Below are 14314 nucleotides of genomic sequence, written 5' to 3'. Positions count from 1 at the left end.
AGGCATATATATAGCTTCTTCACCGCCATTAGGGCTCCATCATTCTTACATATTTACACAAACACACCCACATTCCACTTCCACAGCTTGTCCAGGCCGTGACACAGAGCTATTCTGAATTCCGCACGACCTATAGAACACCAACCATCTCAGCCAATTTTGTGCTCATGATAGTAGAGAGATATTGCGAGGACAGTTGTATATTATTTTGGAGACCGCAGGGAACAGAATGATCCGAGAAACGCAGATACAAGTCTTGCCGAGTTTCCATCGCGGAATGCCATATGCCGGGCTAAGCTCTCGTGGTCATCCCCAAATGACGGCTTCGTAGCTCTTTCAACGATTTCTTCTTCTAAGATCAGTCAGATAAGGGTATTTTCAGTAGTAGGTGCTAGTTCTACTCACCATGATTAGCAATGATTTGACGGACGTCGACGACCAGATCTGCAGACTCTTGGTCAAGACCCCCTTTCACATCGATTTCAGGTCCATCTCTGATAGGGTTATAAACACGAGCACTGTTGTGTGCCTTTGGGGTTTGATGGGTCCTGTAAATTCCGTGGAAAAGTTCGAGAAGGTGGTTATAAAGGAGATCGTCCAGCTTGCGACAAGAGATTCGATAGTGGCTTGGGATGATGGGACATCCTGCTCCGCGCCAATGACCCGAGTATGCATCGCAAAGGCGTCCATTGCAATCTGTGCCTCTTCAATGCACATGCATAGTATCAGAGCAACACAAAAACATGACGCCCATGCCGCTTTAGATCTGGTTTTAAGCTCCTTTTCTAAATCTTCGAGAACTTCTCTCATTAGTTGTTGGCGCAAAGCATGCATGGCAGATTTGATCTGTCTGTTTAGAAGCCTAGAGGCTATATTTGAGTCATAGTCGATCATGGTTAGCTTCCGAATATGACCGCTCAAATGTCTCTTTGAGGACTCGGTTATCGTCAATGTTGTTGCCATTAAAATGTAGGTAGCGTGAAGCATCATTGCTTTCTCCAAAGTTGCAGTCTAGCACTCGCTTAGTACTTTTCAAATCCTGTAATAGGATTTCACTTACAGTTTTCGAAGGACGCACAGATCCAAGGCAGCGGGTAATAGCTTTCAGGATCAGCCTCCTTATCTTATGACTTAGCTCAGCGATGGGAGCTTGTGAAGTTCGCTCTCGTTTGACCACAAATTTGACATGATTTCGACATCTTTCAAGTAGATCGGTTTCGGACTTGTTGAACGCGATAGGAGGCGGACTCTGGTACTCGAATAACGGTTCTCCATTGAACGATTTGTCGCTAATGGTTGCGACAGGTATAGCTTGGTGGCTTTTGGGAGCAAACTCCGATACGGCAAGGTTTATAGGGATATGCTGAGAGCCACAGGTAAGGCCTACCTCAATGTCGGTTCCCACAAACCCTAGACTAACCTCAGAAGACAATTGGCCCACAGACTTGGGCCGAAGATGCGAGACAAAGAGCACTGCTAGATATGAGCAAAGGACACGGACGGTAGTATTATACGGCTGCTCACCAGGGAAAAGAAGATCACTGAAATCCTCCAGGCGAGCCCGAGTGCAAATTCTTTTGCTTAAAGACTGTGTGGCCAGTGCGTTGCAACGCTTGCAGATGTCACCAGGGCTGCACTGGTACGGTTAGTCTTGAACAAATCCAAACTTCCGGTACCAACCCACGGTTATTTTCATTATTACACAAGGAAGACAAGCCCTGAGATGTCTCATCTCCCGAGCATGCTTAGCAATCTCTGGCTTCAACCGACCGTGTCGACGACCAGATTTACGCTTTTGCTTGACATCCTTGAATTCTTCGTGTGGTTTCACTTCTGTTGATGATATGTGCTGCCAATTTGTTGGTTCTGAAGCTTGATCTTCTTCCTCGGTGGCTGTTGATTTGAGACATAATTCATTTTCGTTTTTTCTCGTAATCTCTCCCGGAGACTGGTAGAGTTGTGAACTTTCGGCATTATGGGACGTCCCATATTGTAAAGTGTCCGAAAGAAGGGAAGGCTGTCCAGGTATCATAGAAGACATTCCTGAATAAGAATGTTCGCAAGATACTGCAACAATCCTGTGAGGCAAAGGTAGGAAGATTGTGAGTCCTGTGTTGAAGGTACGGTTGCATCATGAGGGATGTGAGTTGTCTCAAACATTTGCGGAGGTAGAACCGTAAAGGAATCATCGAAGCAGTCGAGTTGAAGGCCACAATCCGTCGATTCATTGCTAGAAGAAATATAGCTTTTGCCAACAGTTGGAGCTTTTGAAACTGACGAAGTCAGGTGTTGGTAATCTGGAGGGTGGAACAGAATGCTATCTTGTTTGTTGCTAACACCATGTTCCAGTAGCCCTAGCCAAAATCAGCAATAAACCATTAGTAAAATGGAAGCAACATACTGCCATTGGAGTCGCTATTGGGAGGAGCTGGGAGAGAAGACTGGTCGAACAGGCGGAAAGCCGTAGGACTTTGCGCGAATAGCGATGCTTTCCTCTCCGATAGATTCGGGGACTCGGTTTCCTCCATTACTCCACGACTTTCCTCTGTATCCAAGAGAATGTGGGGGTACGAGTGGAAGTTGGCCTTTCCTACGTTGGTTGAGATGGGCATTTGCCAGGACTCCACAGTGGGCTTGAAACCATTCCCTGTAAGCACTGCACTGACCGTGAATTCATCCCCTAATACTGGCACTGCATCATTAGTTTCGCCCCAGAATCCAAGTTCAGGAAACAGTCTTTCCCATTCTCCAAAAGCGTTGCCGTGGTTCCGTTTATCACCAGGGTCGGGGTTGTGACTTGAAAATCCGCCGACTCCGCAGCCATCGTCCCATCCATGAAGACCTTGGAATAGGGAACCACCCTCCAAAGTGGCAATAGTTGAAATCTGTTCATGAACGCCTTCCGAATCTCCCTTGTTTTCGTGGTGTCCATTCATATAGTGTTCGGGAATTTGTGTGCTACTGCTGTTGTACGGTTCACGAAGATAAGGATCATAAGGCTGAGGAGCTCCGGCGTGCAACGAGGATCCGTTGTGCATATTGAAGTGATCAGTTGGCTTTTGAGAAGCCATTTGGGCAAGTAGATCTCAGACTACTGCCGAACAATGTGTTCTGCCTGGTGAGTTGTGTTCTGCTCAATTCACAGTTTAAACACGATGTCTAAATGCTTATATCGATTTGGCTCTTGGATCCGGTCAAGGCAAATCTCGTTGACCGGTTTCACAATTAAATGGTATTCAGGGGATACCCCTGTAAAATGGTGTTAGAAGGGCTGCAGCATATCTCAGCCACATACACTGCCCAGCGATGTATCCAACTGCCCATCAGTTTCTCACTGCCTAGTCGTGTAACACAAGCTGTACCCCTACACCGTGTAGGAAAATTAGGCAGCCTTACATCTGGTTATTGACCGGAAACCTGAGATTGGTGCGATTGTGTGCACCACCTCCTTGAGTTCTGGAGACGTGGCTCGATCTAGTTTGGTAGATTTATGCATCACATTAGCGGGCTGATGAGCTTATGAGACGCCGAACCACGCGTGTATTAGGGATTTGATCAAAGGATGAGGCTATAACCAGCAAGCACGAGAAAAACGCAATTTGGTCAAGTATTGGTCGTAGTTATGGATGAGAGAGATAATTCACAGAAGCAGCTAGACCCGCATTCAACTAATCAGAAACGAACAAAAGTGGCTACTAAAACCTCTACGCGATACATCTGGATACCTACGCTCCATCAACTCCTACCACGTTGTCCCAAACAAAGCCAATTTGGCAAGGAAACCACTACGCTGATAATAGGAGAATTCACAAAAGAAATTTGTTATCGTGGTGAAACTTGCGTAGGAAAACTCGACAAATCGTGCAGCAGTCTCATGAACCCCAAAGAATTCTCTCGTTCAACATCACCCACAATTAGTGGAGGGTTGTAATTGATGCCCCGGGACACTATATGGGTCAATGTCCCAGTGGTCCTCAATGTCGGGTTGTGGCTCGAAAACGAGGTCGTGAACCTTTCGCAGTCCCTCTGGAATCTCCCAAGCGTTTTCAGGATCTCTCAGCCACAGTCTCAAGAAGTACCTCTTCGACTCATCGCTGTCCTCGAAAGCGTTACGACCGTGCATCAGTGCAAGGTTGTTGATGAAGCACATGTCCCCCGGCAACAAGTTGATCTCCAACCCGTGCTTCACGACGGTGAAATGTATAGCATCAATGGCTTCTGCTTGGGCTTCTATGAGAGGTTCATAGAGGTGAGACCCTCTAGTACGAGGAAAGTTGTCGTTGCTCGTTAAAGTCCGGCGGGAAAAGTTCAAGATAGGTCTTCCTTCGCTGTTGTTATAGAGAAGAGCATGATTCTTCAGGAAAGTATAGCCACCGGAACTATTTAGACTCAAGTCAGTGTCGTTCATGGGCATTTGATTAAAATTCCGAGAATGACTCACGTGTTCCAGTTGTTCTCTGACATTATACGAAGAATATCTGGTCGCGTTGCAGCAAGCTCATTGTAAACTCTCCAGGACGATGATATGCAGCTTTTACCACCAGATATGGCAGAGTTGAGACAGTACAGTGCCAGTATATCAGGTGCAATGTCGTTGTGGTAAGGCTTTTGTTGTCAGCTATGGGATGTTTTTGATTTATTGATTGCTAAACCACATACCTGGGCAACATTGGAGTATAGAGACGGGCGTGCTTGTCTTGGTGTGTTGGAGAGAACCGCATCGGTAATATGCGCTATGGTAGAAAGAATGTCAGTGTTACAGATGCTAATGAGAGCAAGTGGGGCCTACTAATCAAGCTTCCGTCATGGCTTTGTCTGCCTCTCTGCTCTGCAATATAGCTTGATATACCTAGGTACAAAATGACGTTCTCCTCTCGAGTGAAATCTCTTGGATCGAGCCCCCTTAGGATGAAGAAACCTCGACCGCTATGAAGTTTCAAGCTTAGATCCTGAAGAACCTTTCCTAGGTGAGGAAGTGGAAAGGTCTCCTTTTTGACCTGGGAAAGATCAAGCTTCAGACCTACCACAACGGCTTGTCAGTTTCGGGCCACGGTCTTGGTGAGGTGTGGCAGGGACTGGAACAAGACTCAACTCACATTTACAATATTCTAGACCTGGGCGTATTTCTTTGATGTCCAGTTCGGAGAAACTGCAGACCCACTCATTGCTCGTTTGCAATTCCAATCCACTCCAGACTAGTGGTCCATGAAGGGCTTGGGGCTACCCTTTAGGTAGAGTACCGACACCCCCACTTGCTTGCAGACGCCTTCTGGAAGACTGCAGACGAGCCTGGTGCAATTCAAGATCTGGGACGTACCCAATTCTGACGAGGCTGGGATAGAGTGGAGAGTGCTGGGCCGGATCCACATCTTCCTGCAGCTCCACGTTCTCTAATTTAGCTGTTATACCTGCATTTTCTCCGGAAGAGAGCTGCTGGGATGGCATTTTGAGAAAGATGAAGACGGATTGAAGCGGTGGCGTTCAAGAGAGTGTAAGAAGAGCCTAGTACGGCTACGTGGTTTTGGCCGGATATGGGTAGACAACTGTCCAACCCCAGTTTGCGAAAGCGATTATAGCAATCACTTAGATACCGGCGGAATTACATAACCACCACTAAGCACAACAATCCTTTACCACTTTCACAGCCAGGCGGGCATTAAAGTTTTTGCTTCACGTAACTGGTTGGAGCCCTTTCTCAAATTTGGAGCCTTTGGTCACATGATTTCATTGCACTTGGATTAGTTAAATATATAAAGACATGAGAACCGTTATGCCAGTTCATAAAGAAACTAGCGGCAGCGCAGCTTTCTGCTATATAGTAATATAGGCGCAACTTTCCGCGGTAGCGCCAGCTTTCGATATTGCGTACGCTTTCTAGTCTTGATTTGCGGTACCGCGACCGTATAGCACCGCAGCTTTCGATTTGTGCACGCTTTCTAGTCCCGATTTGCGATACTGTAATTCTAGCTACCGCAGCACTTTATGCGGTAGCGCAACTTTCCGCGATACTGCAATTTTTACGGTAGCTTTCTGTAGTTATATATCGGGAATAGACTTATATTAGAGATGGATTTATAGGGAGATACTCACAACGTATACTATGCTTTATACGCTTCCCCCGTAAATAGCCAAGGGATTATAAGTAAGCTTCGAGAAAGCTTTTTGTTATAAGTCGCAAAATTTATAGGAGGCATCCTCCCCATTAATACTATATTCTTCCAAGCTCTACTAATACATTTCAAGTTTTGGTTGCGACAAGGAGGCAGTCACAGGGGAAAGTGTAGTTTATTGGATGGGGAAGTGCCGTCGGTTGGGCTAGTAAGCATTAGACCACCTTTAATCGATTATAAATGATATGCAACAATTAAGAATGATCTTATCCATAAATAGACTAGCTAATCTTATGCGAAGACGTTAGGCGCAGAGATTTCATGTCTAGCAGACTCCTTTCTGATCTCCACCCTGTGCGGGCAACCGCTCGCAATAATCAACTTTGGCATGCTCCATTAAGCCGGAAAGCATAAGAATAAAAGATCTATTCCTTGCGTATTACCAGGCTGCGTACCGTGGCCATTACGGCAGGACTAATTCGAGGGAATGTCTCAATGGATCTGCACTACCAGAACCAGCCGCTGACAACTATAGCAAGACAGTAGTCCAGACGCGAGCTATTAAAAGCCTGCTTCACTCCTAGAGAACTGTGCAGCTCGGCACACTCCTGGGTTCGCACTTTCCCGGTCTGTGTAACCCCACAAAATTTAGGCAGGGGACGAACTGCCACGTGGGCTACTGATACAACCGCCTCAAAAACCAAACATCTCTCACCAAGCACGTGCTTACGAATCAGATTCTTGTCGTGGTTCCACATCTTGCAAGACAAACCCCATTGCAGGTAAGAGCCGAAAATCAGGGCTGAAACCTTTGCGTTGACGACCAGTCCACCACACCCTTCAGCTGAGTTCTGCAACAAAGGGGCTGAAATGGAAGCATCCAGTCTTAAGCCTAGAATTGCTACCCGGAGATTTAGATCCGGAGCAATTATGATTTAATATGGATCTAAATCTATTGTCTTGCAGCGAACCCCACACCTCGCATATCTTTCTTGAATTTCCGATGAAGTCGTTGGAAGCAATGTATTTCCATAGACAGCGTCTGATTACTGGGCTTTATGGACTCCTCTTCTGCCTCTCCCTCACACGAGCTCAAGATACGCTACCGCAGACGATCTTCAGCCTTCCCAATTTTTCCTCGCAGAAACCATGCGCACAAGCCTGTTTCACCACCGGCCCAATAGGCGGCTGTTTCCAAGACATGGTTGGCGATGCTCTGGGTTGTGTAAATGACAACGAGTGCGGTCTTGGATCTCGCGGCCTTGCTCCCAATAACTGCTATTGCCGGACCGACTTTCAATCAATCGCTGAATCATTTCTTACCTCCTGTGTTAAAAGTGGTTGTACCGTCGGAGACTCCTCTATCGATATCTCGAGCGCGGGTAGCATCTACATCGATTACTGTTCATCCCAAGGCTTCCCTGTCAACGTTCCCGCCTCTACTACTCACAATCCGCAAGCTACTACAACTGTGTACGTGACTGTGTATCCCTCCAGAGCGAATTCCAGTAATAACATGGCTCCTTGCTCAGCGGCAAATATTTGGGGACTCATTTTCTTCATTTTAGTACATACACCTAACGTGTCTTGGCTACATTATCTTGAGCCGCTTTTTGATCTGAGTGCATCGTGCTAATTAACACAATTCTCTCGCAGAGCATCGCCCTCTCTACAACGAACATCGCCTACTAATAGTGGGGATTCATCCGCAGCTCCAGTACCATCAAGCAGTGAGTGACAAGTATTCGTCATATAACTGCTGTGTATACTTTGAGCTGACGAGACTGACAGGCTCGACCACAGATACAAATTCAATCGCGATTGGGGTTGGTTTGGGTGTCGGTATCCCAGCTATCGTGGTGGCAATTTTGGCTTGGTGCTTTCCGTGCGGCCATCGCAGGGCAAGGTTGAAGTGAAGACGGATATTTGTTGGAAGTCTGGGGAAGGCTTGGAACAGAATTGTGGCCGCGTCTTCAAATGATACCTGCAGCAACGAGGCAGCTGGAGAGTATTCCCTTAAACATCATTACCCTGTGCTAGTTCTAAACCTAGTGCCCTTCCCAAGACCGCTTCTCGTCAACATTATGTAGCCAATAACAAGAACTTGTCGAAAACCAAATTGAAAATTATAGGAACCAGGTCCCATGTATATATCCAAGCTTAGGCATTGCTGATTTTCGCCACATGCCACAATACTTGTCCAACTGACTCAATCCTCACCACCTCCCGCTGAACCCGCTTTTGACATTAAATCACGCATTGCTATTATAAAAGCCGGTATACCTATAACAAGAGTGGGAAGGCCAAGACCGATACCGACTCCCAGGGCAATCTTGTCACTCGTGCTCAAGCCTCCTCCTCCGAGGCCAGTAGCGGAATTTGTTACTTGGATGTTGCACATTATTTATTTGACAGAGGCAATTGGCGTTGGAGACTTTTTTGCTAGTTATAAACTTCTTTTCCGTGATATGATATCATTGAGAAGCTACCACAACAGTAATGTGAGGGAAATTTCAAACATTCAAAAGCGAAGCATGAAACCAATCCCTCATCCAGCTCCTTCACCGATTTTTGAAGATTGATTTGAGCTTGTTCAACAAATATCACTCCTTCTACAGGTCGTCTATGCTAACTGTTTTAGTCGCGTTCATGAGCACCCTCTCTATAATAATCATCCGTGGATCCCTAACAAATATTCCGAACAATTTTTTGCTGGTATGCGACCCGCATACCAATTTGTGCACGGACCAGAAATGCGGCCGCTAGTGCGATTTTGAGACCCGAATGGTATGCGACTCTGTTTTTTTTTGCAATAGCCCTTTGTTAAGAAAGCTAGTAAGGGGGATTAATAGAAAAATAGCAGGGGCTTTAAACCCTGTTTTCTCCTTAAGATTTGGTTAAAGCGTTACAAAGTTATATAGTATTAAAGTGGAAGTAAGTTTTGGTGGGGTCGCGACAAAAACACACCAAAAAGTCGATTTTTAATACCCGAATGGTATGTGACTCTGATTTTTAGCATTAAGCCTTTTTTAATAAAGCTAGTAAGGGGGATGTATAGAGATTTAGCAGGGGCTTTAAATCCTGTTCTCCTTTTGAAATTTAATAGTTGCATTCTAAAGTTATATAGGTTTTAAGTAGGAATTCGTAAATTCTTGAATTTTACTAAGGAAACTGGCTATACTTGCAAGGCCCGATTGCATGCGATACTAGCCGAGCTTACTAAGGGAAAGCGGCCTAAGGGAAAGCTTACTAAGAATACGGCCTTAGAGAGAATTTTACTTGAGTAAAAGGTATAAGGCATTTAATATTATAATATAAATATATAAGCTAAAACTATTAAACGAGTTTTATATAGTATAAAGTAAGGGCTATTCAATAAACTACTTTTTAGAAAGATCGGATTAGTAGTTCTTTTTTAATTAATTTTAAATAAAGAATTTTTTTTTAAAAATATTAGATCTTTTAATTAAAGTTTAATTAAAATATAAGATTCTATAAAACTAAGTCTTAATTAGCTTCTATAGAATATAGTAACTCTAAAAATAATATTCTTATATACTTTAGATTAATAGAAATCTTTAAATAAAAAATATAATTTGGTTTTATTAATTAAATATTAAATTTATTAATAAAGGTTTTATTAAAATATTAAATCTAAAGAAACTAAATCTTATTTAGAGTATATAAGATATACCAGAATTCCAAAAATTATTTTTATATATTAGTATTATTAATATAAGTCTCTAATTCAAAAATATAAAGTTTTTTTATATAAGAGAAACTAATTTCTTTAAAAGAAAGCTTATTAAAATTTAAAATCTATTAAACTCAGGCCTTAATTAAGATATATAAGATATAATTATTCCAAAAATAAACTTCTTATTTTAGTAGTATTAATAGATTTCTTTAACTCGAAAAAGTAGATTTTTTTAATATAATAAAAAATAATATTATTAAATTAAAACTATAAAAATATAAAATATAAATAAGATATAGGAATTCTAAAGATACCCTCGTTATATAAGTACTATTAATATAACTCTCTAATTCGAAAAAGTGAATTTTTTTAATATAGAAAAAACTAATATTATTAAATTAAAATTATAAATATATAAAATCTATAAACCCTAAGTATTATTTATAATATATAAGATATAGGAATTCCAAGAATAACTTCTTTATATAAGTAGTATTAATAGAATTCTATAACTCGAAAAAGTAGAATTTTTTAATATAGAAATAATTAATTATATTAAAAATAAAAGAATTAATATAGACTAAAAATTAAAGTTCGGGCTTTATTATAGTTTTTAATATATAAATATATGTTAATATTATATAATATAATTAAATAATTTTAATTTTTCAAATTCTTATAACTAAAAAATATATTTTTCTTAATAAAAACTTTAATATTTAATAGAAATAAAATAAGTAATATTATAACTATTAATTATAATATATAAGAAATTTAAATAATAAAGTTATATAATATAAAAGTTAATATAAGAATATAATATTTAAAAGCTAAAAAAAATAAACTTAGAAAAATATAAGAAAAATTAATAAATCTTTAATATAAATATAAAATTATATAAGTTATATTAATTTATAATATTTTAATTATATAAGAATTCTAAGTTTATTATTAATAATATAAAAAAAAGCTAATCTAAAAATATTTAATAAAGATTAATAAAAGAATAATAAGTATATAAAAAATAAATATATAAAATAAATATATTAAAATAATAAAAGTATATATAATAAGTAAGCTTATAAGAAAAGTTAAAGAAAAATATAAGAAAGTAAAAAGATAAAAAAATATAAGAAAGAATTTAAATAAGAAATAAAAACAAGATATAAGTTAAATACCTAAAAAGTAAGTATATAAATAAGATAGTTTTAAAAAATATATATTAGTAAGAAGCTCTCTTATTAAAATTATATAATTAATAACTCGATATTAAATAATAGGTAAATAGCTATAAATTAGATACTAAAATAATTATATATTATTAGGTTTATAAAACCTTATAGCTATATATTATATATTAGTTATATAGTAGATTAATCGCGATTTTATAATAAGAATATATATATTAAGAACTAAAAAAGTATAATATATATAATACTAGTAATAATTTAATAAATAACGAGTAAATAACTATAAATTAGGTACTAAAATAATTATATATTATTAGGTTTATAAAACCTTATAAATATATATTATATATTAGTTATCTAGTAATTTAATTATAATTTTATAATAAGAATATATATATTAAGAGCTAAAAAAGTATAATATATATAATACTAGTAATAACTTAATAAATAATAGGCAAATAGCTATAAATTAAATACTGAAATAATTATATATTATTAGATTTATAAAACCTTATAGCTATATATTATATATTAGTTATATAATAAATTAATTATGATTTTATAATAAGAATATATATATTAAAAGCCAAAAAAATATAATATATATAATATATATATCTCTTAATAAAACTAATATTATATTATTAATAACTTTTTTTATATTAGTTTAAGGCTAAAAGGCTATAAATTAAATATTAAATTAATTATATATATTATAATAAAAAGTATATATTTTAGGATCTAATATATTATAATATATATAATAAATTTATTATTAAAAGCCTGGAACTTACTTAGAGTTTAAGGCTAAAGGCATTTCCTAAATCTAAGCTCTTTTTACTTTTAGTATAATTAATAATAATTTTTTTAGATATTATTTCTAAATAAGCTAATTTTTTAATAGTTTTTTAATTTCGAATCCTTAGTAAATTATTACCGGATTTTAATCTTTTATTTCTGAATCTAATTTTTTAAAAATATCTTATCTAAAAAAAAGTAAAGAAGAAAAAAAAGAAATAAGATATAAAAGTAATATAACTTAATAAATATATTAGTAAGAAAAGTATTAATAAGTTTCAAATTCTAATTTAATAAGTTATTATTTATTTACTTATATTTCCTTAAGCTTTTTCTATTTATTTTAGATTTAGTAACTAATATATATCTTTTCCTAGCTTTTTTAAATACTATTTAGTAATCTTCTATTTAATAACCTTTCCTTTAATAACTTTCTCCTTAATAACCTTTTTCTTAATAATATCTTTCTTTTTTATAATTTTCTTTTTTAGATATACTAACCTCTTTAATTTTAATTATATAATAGCCTGACTTTTTATATATATTACCTTTTTATTATATCTAAGAATATTTAAATATTATAAGTACTTTAAATATAAAGTCAAATGCCTGAAAAGCGGATATATAAATAAGGCGGTTTTGAAAAACATATATTAGTAAAAAGTTCCTTTACCAAAATCATATAGTTAATAACTCGATATTAAATAACGGGCAAATAGCTACAAGTTAGGTACCGAAATAATTATATATTACCAGGTTTTTAAAAGGTTATAGCTATATATTATATATTGGTTATATAGTAGATTAATTGCGATTTTATAACGAGAATATATATATTAAGAGCCGAAAAAGCGTAATATATATAATATTAATAATAACTTAATAAATAATAGGCAAATAGCTATAAATTAGATATTAAAATAATTGTATATTACTAGGTTTTTAAAAGATTATAGCTATATATTATATATTGGTTATATAGTAGATTAATTGCGATTTTATAATAAAAGTATATATATTAAGAGCCGAAAAAGTATAATATATATAATATTAGTAATAACTCAATAAATAACGGGCAAATAGCTATAAGTTAAATACCGAAATAATTATATATTACCAGGTTTTTAAAAGGTTATAGCTATATATTATATATTAGTTATATAGTAGATTAATTGAGATTTTATAGTAAGAGTATATATATTAAGAGCCGAAAAAGTATAATATATATAATATTAGTAATAACTTAATAAATAATAAATAAATAGCTATAAGTTAGGTACTGAAATAATTATATATTACCAGGTTTTTAAAAGGTTATAGCTATATATTATATATTGGTTATATAGCAGATTAATTATAATTTTATAGTAAGAGTATATATATTAAAAGCCAAAAAAGTATAATATATATAATATATATATCTTAATAAAACCAATATTATATTATTAATAACTTTCTTTATATTAGTTTAAGGCCCTAAAAGGCTATAAATTAAGTACTAAATTAATTATATATATTATAATAGAAAGTATATATTTTAGGATTTAATATATTATAATATATATAATAAATTTATTACTGAGAGTTTGGAACTTGCTTAGAGATTAAGGCTAGAGGCATTTCCTGAATCTAAACCCCTTTTACTTTTAGTATAATTAATAATAATTTTTTTTAGATATTATTCCTAAATAAGCTAATTCTTTAATAGCCTTTTACTCCTGAACCCTTAGTAAATTATTACCGGATTTTAATCTTTTATTTCTAAATCTAATTCTCTAAAAATACCTTATCTAAAGAAAAGCAAAAAAGAAAAGAAAGAAATAAGGTATAAAAGTAATATAACTAGATAAATATACTAGCGGGAAAAGCATTAATAAGTTCCAGATCTCAATTTAATAGGTTATTATTTACTTACTTATATTCCTTTAAGCTTCTTTTATTTGCTATAGATTTAATAACTAATATATACCTTTTCCTAGCTTTTTTAAATACTATTTAGTAATCTTCTTCTTAATAACCTTCTTCTTAATAACTTTTTCCTTAATAACCTTCTTCTCCTTTATAACCTCTTTTCTTAGATATACCGACTTTTTTAATTCCAATTATATAATAGCCTGATTCTTTATATATATTACCTTCTTACTATATCCAAGAACATTCAAATACTACAAGTACTTTAAGTATAGAGCTATTTGGCTTTCAAATACTATTAATTTAACCTCGAAATATATAAGAATTATTAATTAGATATTAAAGATCTATACCTGATTCTATAGAACTTTTATTATAGAGTATAGGCCTGTTTTATATAATATAAGAGCCTGCTATTTACAAATCTACTAGAATTCGAAAATAAAGTACTAAGTTATTACTAATTAAATAAGAAATTACTATTTGCTTATTTATAAGAATCCGAGAATGAAATATTAAATAATAATTACCTAATAGTAGATATTATAGAGAGACTTAAGAGATCTCTAATAAGACCCAAAAGACTTTTTACTTAAGCCCAAGTATTA

General features: G+C 35.7%; 4 protein-coding genes across 4 annotated transcripts; 1 reads left to right on the top strand and 3 right to left on the bottom strand.

The window, feature by feature from the left end:
• Window positions 1-267: 267 nt before the first annotated feature.
• Window positions 268-2177, bottom strand: K444DRAFT_301182 (uncharacterized protein). Its single transcript, XM_024871719.1, has 5 exons — window positions 1685-2177; window positions 1525-1636; window positions 1061-1473; window positions 453-1011; window positions 268-397 (listed from the first exon to the last, which is right to left on the bottom strand). Exons 1-4 carry the CDS (start codon window positions 2039-2041, stop codon window positions 472-474), a joined length of 1422 nt encoding a protein of 473 aa, XP_024726013.1. The 5' UTR covers window positions 2042-2177; the 3' UTR covers window positions 268-397; window positions 453-471.
• Window positions 1935-3183, bottom strand: K444DRAFT_301185 (uncharacterized protein). The gene is made up of 2 exons (XM_024871720.1): window positions 2402-3183; window positions 1935-2354 (listed from the first exon to the last, which is right to left on the bottom strand). The coding sequence occupies exons 1-2, from the start codon at window positions 3069-3071 to the stop codon at window positions 2029-2031; spliced, it is 996 nt and encodes a 331-aa protein (XP_024726012.1). The 5' UTR covers window positions 3072-3183; the 3' UTR covers window positions 1935-2028.
• A 721-nt stretch (window positions 3184-3904) lies between these two features.
• On the bottom strand, window positions 3905-5220 carry K444DRAFT_713407 (Clavaminate synthase-like protein; the record flags this gene model as incomplete). Its single annotated transcript, XM_024888296.1, has 5 exons — window positions 3905-4379; window positions 4442-4605; window positions 4660-4733; window positions 4790-5020; window positions 5097-5220. Coding segments are annotated over 5 exons (1068 nt in total), but the record flags the coding sequence as incomplete, so codon positions are not given.
• Window positions 5221-7069: 1849 nt separating this feature from the next.
• K444DRAFT_671109 (uncharacterized protein) lies at window positions 7070-8198 on the top strand. Its single transcript, XM_024887715.1, has 3 exons — window positions 7070-7583; window positions 7767-7840; window positions 7902-8198. Exons 1-3 carry the CDS (start codon window positions 7114-7116, stop codon window positions 8024-8026), a joined length of 669 nt encoding a protein of 222 aa, XP_024726010.1. The 5' UTR covers window positions 7070-7113; the 3' UTR covers window positions 8027-8198.
• Window positions 8199-14314: the final 6116 nt, after the last annotated feature.

Source organism: Hyaloscypha bicolor (genome assembly GCF_002865645.1).
Source record: "Hyaloscypha bicolor E unplaced genomic scaffold K444scaffold_206, whole genome shotgun sequence".
Lineage (NCBI taxonomy): Eukaryota > Fungi > Ascomycota > Leotiomycetes > Helotiales > Hyaloscyphaceae > Hyaloscypha > Hyaloscypha bicolor.
This window is presented reverse-complemented; position numbering and strand designations above follow the sequence as displayed.

Excerpts from the sequence above, each read along its gene's own strand:
- K444DRAFT_301182 (XM_024871719.1), bottom strand. The coding sequence starts at position 2,041 with ATGTCTTCTATGATACCTGGACAGCCTTCCCTTCTTTCGGACACTTTA. Across the intron at positions 1,637-1,684 it reads GTGTAATAATGAAAATAACC|TGCAGCCCTGGTGACATCTG; the intron begins GTGGGTTGGTAC and ends TAACCGTACCAG. Across the intron at positions 1,012-1,060 it reads CTGTGCGTCCTTCGAAAACT|ACTGCAACTTTGGAGAAAGC; the intron begins GTAAGTGAAATC and ends AGCGAGTGCTAG.
- K444DRAFT_301185 (XM_024871720.1), bottom strand. The coding sequence starts at position 3,071 with ATGGCTTCTCAAAAGCCAACTGATCACTTCAATATGCACAACGGATCC. Across the intron at positions 2,355-2,401 it reads CAATAGCGACTCCAATGGCA|GGCTACTGGAACATGGTGTT; the intron begins GTATGTTGCTTC and ends GATTTTGGCTAG.
- K444DRAFT_671109 (XM_024887715.1), top strand. The coding sequence starts at position 7,114 with ATGAAGTCGTTGGAAGCAATGTATTTCCATAGACAGCGTCTGATTACT. Across the intron at positions 7,584-7,766 it reads CCGCAAGCTACTACAACTGT|AGCATCGCCCTCTCTACAAC; the intron begins GTACGTGACTGT and ends ATTCTCTCGCAG. Across the intron at positions 7,841-7,901 it reads AGCTCCAGTACCATCAAGCA|GCTCGACCACAGATACAAAT; the intron begins GTGAGTGACAAG and ends CGAGACTGACAG.